General features: G+C 47.7%; 2 protein-coding genes across 2 annotated transcripts; one reads left to right on the plus strand and one right to left on the minus strand.

Moving 5' to 3' along the window:
* Positions 1-90: 90 nt before the first annotated feature.
* LOC307081734 (magnesium transporter NIPA2) lies at positions 91-3,043 on the minus strand. The gene is made up of 6 exons (XM_079745042.1): positions 2,965-3,043; positions 2,600-2,732; positions 2,372-2,428; positions 1,997-2,087; positions 1,537-1,697; positions 91-1,336 (listed from the first exon to the last, which is right to left on the minus strand). The coding sequence occupies exons 2-6, from the start codon at positions 2,730-2,732 to the stop codon at positions 708-710; spliced, it is 1,071 nt and encodes a 356-aa protein (XP_079601168.1). The 5' UTR covers positions 2,965-3,043; the 3' UTR covers positions 91-707.
* A 939-nt stretch (positions 3,044-3,982) lies between these two features.
* mars2 (methionyl-tRNA synthetase 2, mitochondrial) lies at positions 3,983-6,702 on the plus strand. The gene is made up of 3 exons (XM_079745474.1): positions 3,983-4,655; positions 4,791-5,125; positions 5,489-6,702. Exons 1-3 carry the CDS (start codon positions 4,283-4,285, stop codon positions 6,656-6,658), a joined length of 1,878 nt encoding a protein of 625 aa, XP_079601600.1. The 5' UTR covers positions 3,983-4,282; the 3' UTR covers positions 6,659-6,702.
* Positions 6,703-7,889: the final 1,187 nt, after the last annotated feature.

The following is a 7,889-nucleotide window of genomic DNA, read 5'->3' on the forward strand; positions in this document are numbered from 1 at the left end:
TTGAATCTAGTGGATGAGCGGGGAAGCCTATATGATGTGGGTCACATTGGGTCTACCGTGCTGTGCTACAAATGATCCACATCACTACTGTTTTGGTCCAAGTGGGTGTTATCAGTGTCTTTATTGATAACATACATGATCTTCGTTAACAATGTAAATGTACATATGCAATAAAGAATATGTCAGTTGAAACCACATCTGTTTAAGGCACATCACGGTATAGCAAGGGCGTTACATCGAATGGACTGATCCAAATAGGGTACTTAAGAACAGTCCATACTGAAAGCTAGTCCTGGGGTCATTCAGTGACTTAAAAAGGAAGACCAGCAGGAGATATGGATTCATTGGTATATTGACAAATAAATGAACTTTAGGTGCAAATGACGCACATATGCTTTGCCATTAAAAAATGGCTCAAGTGAATTTAAATGTAAGCTCAAAGTGAGCATTGGGATTGTATAATCACACATTCACAATTCACTGAAATAGGCGATAGTGTCAAAAGTTTGATAGTGTCATAAATAATGAAATAAAACCCCCCTAACATTCAGATAGTAAGATGAGTAGATCAGTTGTGTATGCTCACAGCAAGCAGATGCACCTTTGTAAAAGAAAAAGCAGAATGTCAACGCTACAGTAGCCGAGCTAGAAAGGTTGATGAGTCAAATATGAAATGCGATACTTTCTTTGGGGGGGGCTGTTAGTGGCTAGACCGTCCCAAGGCTGCCCTTCCTCCTCACAGGGCTCCCTAGGGGATACCCCCCCATCGTCGGCGCGCCCTCTTCCGCCTTCCCGCTCTTGGACTGATGGAGCTGATGCCAGGGCGCCCCCTGCAGGCCGTTCCTCAGGTACAGCGGCAGCGACTCCCAGGTGAAGGCGATGTCCTTGAAGGCGTGCAGCAGCAGTATCGCAATGATGATGGTGAGGAAGCCGCTGACGGTGCCCACCACGCCGTCCGTGGTCATCCTCAGCCACTCTTTGAAGAGGATGGCCGAGCAGGCCATGACCGAGGTGGTGAAGAACACGTAGTAGATGGGCGTGACGATGGAGGTGTTGAAGATGTCCAGCGCTTTGTTCAGGTAGCTGATCTGGATGCTCACGCAGATCACCAGGCAGACGAACAGGCACCAGAAGAGCGGCTCCTTCAGCACGGCCGTCCCGGCCACCAGCTCCTTGAAGCCGATGCCCAGGCCCTTCACGCAGGACACGGACAGCGAGCCAATCACGGAGCAGATCAGGATGTAGACCAGGACGTTCTTCTGGCCGTACTTGGGCGCCACGGCGAAAATGAGGACCAGGCTGCCCAGAACGACGGAAGTGGCGAAAACAATAAAGCCTAGCAAGGAGGATAAATGCCTGTTGTTACACATAGTACAATTCCAGTCAGATCATTTTGTTATTATTGAATCCTCAGGAACTCCTGTGGAAGTTCCAGCCAAACAAACCCCGGTCTAATCCAACAGGGAGGTTGTTTCGGCCGAATTCCAATGCATGTATGATTCCATGGTTTGAGTTCTCCCTGTGTGGTGTCCATACCGGGGTCTTTGAGCTTCTCAGCCATGCTGCCGAGCGAGGCCACCTCCTCTTCCTGGGGCGCATGCACCACCATCACCGTGGAGCCAAAGATGCACAACAGGCATCCCACTTTTCCGTGGACGTTCAACTTCTCATTCAGAAAATAGGTGGACAGCACAGCACTACAAGAGATGAACAAAAAAAGACAACTGTTTGTCCGCAGCGACAACGCATCGACCTGCTAGTGAAATGAATTCACAGAATACATAGGCCAAGGGTCAATGGTCTATTCCGGATTTACAACCAAGGTTTGCATTCTTGATGAGAAGGCATAATATAACGGTCGATCTAGCTTCCTCTAAAGGCACTGCTTCCTGCTTTTGATCGGCCTTATGGGTCAAGTGACAGCCAGTGGCGTCAACACGAGAAGGGGGGGGGGGGGGGGGGGGGGGGGCGTAAAAACGGTAGCCAACACCGTTACCTTACGAGTACACTCATGGCTCCGAGAGGGGTCACAAGGGTTGCAGGTGCAAACGCATATGCTGCGAAGTTTGCAGCTTCGCCAACTCCCACTGAAAGTGAGAGATAGGGAGGAATGGAAGGTTTTCATTAAATATTTTCTTTCAAATTGCAATTAAAATAATGTCCGCTTCAAAGCTAATATCAACAATGTAGGCATGGCGACACAACATCACCAATGACAATAGCCATCCCACTCAGAGTAGCTCCTGATCTGAATACAATAGCATCAATGTATAGGACCGCGTGGGTTACAGCCAGGCGCTTGTTTCGCAAACGCCTCGACAACATATTTGAGTATTCATAGAAAAGGTAGGTTTGCATACAATGGTCTTACTTGAGATCAGCCCCGCCCACCACAGCCATTCTTTAAGGTAAGAATAACCTCCCTGGCCTGTGAAAGAAAGCAATACTCAGCATTGGATGTGGGCAACCACTTAGCACTTAAATCCAAACACGATCGTGTTATAAAGTGGGTCATTTGTTTGATCAGGCCCCTTTCAGAGTCGAGCACCACTATCTTATAAAAAGTATTGAGTGTAAACTGATAAGACCCTGATGTTACCTGCTCGCGTTGAACCCTTGCTGGCCAATCGTAGCAAGCCTTTCTTTTTCAAAATAAAGCTCGCCCCGATAAAGACACTGGATCCGATCGCCAACGACAGACCGATGTAGAAATCCTTCCGGTTGACATCCATCTAAAACAAAATGACAGCAGACGTTGCGTTGAGCGACACCAAGTAATATGGAAATGAGCTCAATGAGTTGGCAAGTAGGCTTGTGGTCTCTTGGTTTAGATCACATGATGATGGTCTTCTGTTCTGACTAACATATCCCAGAGGAAACGATCAATTAAGACATTGAACCAACTCGTTGATTTTGTTAATCATTTAAAATGAAAAAGTAAACTGTCTGTACATTAAGGTTTACCTTTCAGCCCATTCGTGACTGTTGAAAGAGATCCACTAAGGGAGCGCTGAGGACTTCCTGATCACGCTGCACGACAGACAGAGGCTGAGCTGGAGCTGCGATCAGCCCCTATACCACTCCGCAAGAACCAGTACCGCTCCCCAGGAACCAAAACCACCCCCAGAACCAGACCCGCTCACCAGGAATCAGACCCGCTCTCCAGGAACCAGTACCGCAAACCAAGAACAGAACCGCACTGGGTCAAGGAACCTCGCATCGGTTCAGTTTAGATTTACTCCGATTTAGTTAAGGACCTCTGATGCATTTTCTTTATTTTAGTTGACGGGAAGTTTGTAGGAGTAAGTTACCAATCCATATTAATGTAGGAAAATAAATTAGATAAAGCTTACATAGCGTATTAATTTAAACAACATTCTGTATCATGCTATTTAGATTGCTTTTATAATATTTTTTAAATATTATATATTTAGAAAATATCTGGATTTTGACCGAAAACATTTGTCTCTATCATTGGGAATAAAATCCAGTATCCTTGTTTCTCAACTTAAAAAATCTTTTAAGTTGAGACACAATAATTATTGTGTGTCTCTAGTTATACTGACAGAAATAAGCATACGTAGGCTCCAAAATAAACTATAACATATGGATAAACGAAATGATTCGTAGAGCCAGATCTGTTTGTAATTAGTGGTTACAGGAATGTAGGATTATAGTATTAGACAACATTTCCTCAGCCGTAAGTATAAAAAAAAATGGAACGTTCTTTGTAATTTGTAAAATAGTAAAGAACTACAACTTAAACCTTAATACCCTCCATGTAATTAGTGTTGATTGTAAGAAATTACGCATTTGTTTTTGGGTTGTTTTATGTCATGGTCGACACACACCTTAGATACATTCAGATCAACATATGGGGCGAAGTACCCTGAAAAACCACATGACTGAATATAAAAAGTTGGAGGAAGACTCTCCGATATGATTGGTGGTTACCGTTCGAAGGCGGGTTTAAAGACGATGGAGCAATTTCATTGGTCGACGGAACGTTGCGCTTACAAAACCGGAAACAGATCTAACCTTGACAAGGAAACATCTCACGTGTAGCTCTAGTCAAGTTCTTAGTTAAAAATATTCTGCGACCTGTAACGGCGATACTGGCTGGTGTCAGGCACGAAATGCCTTGCTCAAAAGATGACGGTTTGGCCACTGAGTGCTTACGGGAGTGCTTACCATTCATGCATGGAGACTGGGAACTGTCATACTGACTGACTGGATCTACTTGAGTTGCTGAGTTCATGGGATCACCGTCTGGTATGTCAACATGAGGAACCCATGCCGGTTTATCATTCGAAACTATAGTGTGGTACCAAGGTTGCCTACACGTTTATTTGCACAATGCCATGTCCCTCAAGCCTGTCCACAGAGGTTGGATGTGGGGCACATGAGCACACATCAAGCCGGTCCACAGATGTTGGATGTTGGGCGCATGAGCGCATACCAAGGCAATCCACACAGGTTGGTTGTCAGGCACATGAGCACACCCGCCCCCAGCGATGAAGAGCATTTCTTCATCACTACCCCCATCTTCTATGTCAACGCATCCCCGCATCTAGGACATTTGTATTCGGCCGTGACTGCAGACTGCTTGCACAGATACAAACTACTTCAAGGCTTCAAGTCAAAGTTTTCTACAGGTAACGCTATAACAAAGCATGGTTTTGTAATTATCTTGCTTGATTGAACAATGCTACTGATGTCATAAGTGTGCTATTGGCAATGACTGTTGTCATGTTTACAATGTGTATGCTCCATGTCCTTCTGTATCTCAGGCACCGATGAGCACGGCCTGAAAATCCAACAGGCAGCTGAATCTGCAGGCAAAGATCCGCTCATCTTCTGCACCGATGTGTCCGAAAGATTTAAACGTCTATTCGTCCAATGTAACATCTCGTACACGGACTACATCAGGACCAGCGACCCGGTTCACCGAAGGGGTGTGGAGAGGTTTTGGACAGTGCTGCAGGACAAAGGGCTCATCTACAAGGGGAGCTATGAGGGTTGGTACTCGATGCAGGACGAGAGCTTCCTCACGCCGTCACAGGTGGTCGACGCCCTGGACTCCTCGGGAAAAGACATCAAGATCTCCCTAGACAGTGGGCACAAGGTACAGGTGGAAAACTGTTAATCAAGCCGTGCATTGTTGTTGAAGTCCACCTTCAACATCAGAAATCAAGTTGTTGGCATGTTGTGTCTTGGCTAATGAAAAGGAAGATAAAAACATCCTCCATCTTGTTTCTAACGTGTAGCACTTAAAACAGGTTGCTAATCGGATTAATTTGATATACTCATGATTTTTTTTGTGTGTGTGTGTGTGTGTGTGTGTGTGTGTGTGTGTGTGTGTGTGTGTGTGTGTGTGTGTGTGTATTTTCACTGTTGAATGCAATTATTGCGTGTCGCTTTGGAGAAAAGCGCCCTATTGGCCTTTCACCCTCCCAGGCTCACGCGCTCGTGTCCGCCCGCTCCGCAGGTGGAGTGGATGAAGGAGGACAACTACATGTTCCGTCTGTCGGCGTTCCGCCGCCCGCTGCTGGCCTGGCTGAGGGGGAACCCCGGCGCCATCCGGCCGGAGCGCTTCTACCAGGACGTCCTCCAGTGGCTGCAGGAGGAGCTGCCCGACCTCTCGGTGTCCCGCCAGAGGAGCCGACTCCAGTGGGGGGTTCCGGTCCCGGGCGACCCCCAGCAGACCGTCTACGTCTGGCTGGACGCCCTGGTCAACTACCTGACCGTGGCCGGCTACCCCGACGCCCACGCGCAGTGGTGGAGCTCCGCCCACCACGTCATAGGGAAGGACATTTTAAAGTTCCACGCCATCTATTGGCCGGCTTTTCTCTTGGGGGCGGGGCTACCGCCGCCACGGACGATCTGCGTGCACTCCCATTGGACGGTGGGGGGTAAAAAGATGTCCAAGAGCGTGGGCAACGTGGTCGACCCCGTGGAGAAGTCTGGGAGGTTCGGCACGGACGGCCTGAGGTACTTCCTCCTGCGGCAGGGCGTGCCGGACTCGGACTGCGACTACAACGACGGCAAGGTGCTGAAGGTGCTGAACGCCGAGCTGGCTGACTCGCTGGGCGGCCTGCTGAACCGGTGCACGGCGCCTGCCCTCAACCCCGCCCAGCGCTACCCGCCCTTCTGCCCGGAGCTGTTCGCGGCCGGCTCCGGGGGCAGGGCCACGGCGGACGACCAGCGCCTGCTGGAGGCGGTGCGGGCCCTCCCCGCCGTGGTGGGGCGCCACTACGAGGGCCTGCACGCGTACAAGGCGCTGGAGGCCGTCAGCAGCTGCGTGCGGCTCACCAACGGTTTCGTCCAACGCCACGCGCCCTGGAAGCTGGACCGGGGCGACGAGGGCGACCGCCGCTGGCTTGACACCCTCCTCCACGTGGCCCTGGAGTGCCTGAGGACGTACGGCCTGCTGCTGCAGCCCGCCGTGCCGGAGACCGCCGACCGGCTGCTGTGCCGGCTGGGGGTGGGTCCGGGCGAGAGGAGCTGGAGAGCGCTCTCCTTCCTGCCCAGGGCCCGAGGGATGGCCTGCCCCTTCGAGGGGAGGGCCTTGGGGGCTGATTGTGGGGTGCTTTTCAGCCGCCTGGAGCCTTTGGACACGGACGACCGAAAGCCTAAGAGGACTTTGAAACATGCATGATTTTGCATGTTTGATAATAATTAAACATGCATAATCATGTTGTTACTGGCAATTTGGTTTCACTTAAGTGTGTCTCAATGTGCAAATTTGTACTATTTTGACTCGTGAAATAAAAGCTAAATTAATCCAGACTAAGATGGTATTGGGGATTCGGCTGGAGCTAAAGTGTTGCAATATTTCATTGTGCATTTCATCAGAAGGCGATACAATAAAACACATTCAACTGACATTGTTTAATGAGAAATACACCAAACTTAAATCAAAATATAAACTAGAATTATCCTTAAATTAGCGGCTCATCCGCTCGTGCTCACAGGGGGAAAACAGAAGAACTTACACCAATAGGAACGCTGCATTTTGTGGGTTGTTAAGAATAACCAACCATTTCAGTCAGATGTGATTTTGTTTTGGAACTGAGCGCAAAGTCTGAATGTTTTTTTACTGCAAAGTCACACGTGAAGACGGTACATAATTGGTAAAAGGAAATTGTCAAGTACTATTAAATTGAATATGTTTATTTCATGCAAAAAAAACCATAATGGTTAAAGGGGACATCTCATACCACCAGGTGTGAGTGTGATTAGCCATTACAAGCAGGTTTGAAAATGTGCAGCATTGTGACAGGTTGGCGTGTCCATCTATCCGTCACACATCTAGATGGACACGCCCACCTGTGATGTCACAATGCTGCACATTTTGAAAACGGCTTGTAATGGCTAATCACACATACACCTGGTGGTATGATATGTCCCCTTTAATATATTTGGGAGCATTTGTAAGTGTTAAACCATTCAACAGGCGACACAACAATCAACGTCATACTAGAGAGGGAGAGGAGAGAATGATTAATACTCATACGGTGAGATATATGGGCTGGTTTTTCATATCATTCAGATAATGCATGGAGTTGTTTGATTTATTTATAGTTAAAGTCAATACACGCTCAGTGAAGCATGATAAGGCATTAAACCCATGAATGAACCACTAGCTCGGAATGTACTCAAGTTCAAATAATGCACTTTAGGTAGATAGACAAATACTTTATTGATCCCCAGGGGGGAATTCGAAGTCAGTCACTTGAACACGTCACACACAGCCTACACATACAACATAAACAAGATCATAAAATAAAATATCCAGATGGTTAATATGGTCCATAAAATATATAAAAGATATGCTTTGGAGAATGTGTGATATGATAGTAGTTCAAACTAGAATGTGTTTCGTCCTA

The sequence above is a fragment of the Pollachius pollachius genome (genome assembly GCF_949987615.1).
Source record: "Pollachius pollachius genome assembly, chromosome: 10".
NCBI lineage: Eukaryota > Metazoa > Chordata > Actinopteri > Gadiformes > Gadidae > Pollachius > Pollachius pollachius.

Coding starts and splice junctions, on each gene's coding strand:
- mars2 (XM_079745474.1), top strand. CDS start 4,283: ATGAGGAACCCATGCCGGTTTATCATTCGAAACTATAGTGTGGTACCA. Junction 4,656..4,790: donor CAAGTCAAAGTTTTCTACAG/GTAACGCTATAA, acceptor TCTGTATCTCAG/GCACCGATGAGCACGGCCTG. Junction 5,126..5,488: donor CCCTAGACAGTGGGCACAAG/GTACAGGTGGAA, acceptor CCCGCTCCGCAG/GTGGAGTGGATGAAGGAGGA.
- LOC307081734 (XM_079745042.1), bottom strand. CDS start 2,732: ATGGATGTCAACCGGAAGGATTTCTACATCGGTCTGTCGTTGGCGATC. Junction 2,088..2,371: donor GTGGGCGGGGCTGATCTCAA/GTAAGACCATTG, acceptor TCTCACTTTCAG/TGGGAGTTGGCGAAGCTGCA. Junction 1,698..1,996: donor GCCATGAGTGTACTCGTAAG/GTAACGGTGTTG, acceptor CATCTCTTGTAG/TGCTGTGCTGTCCACCTATT.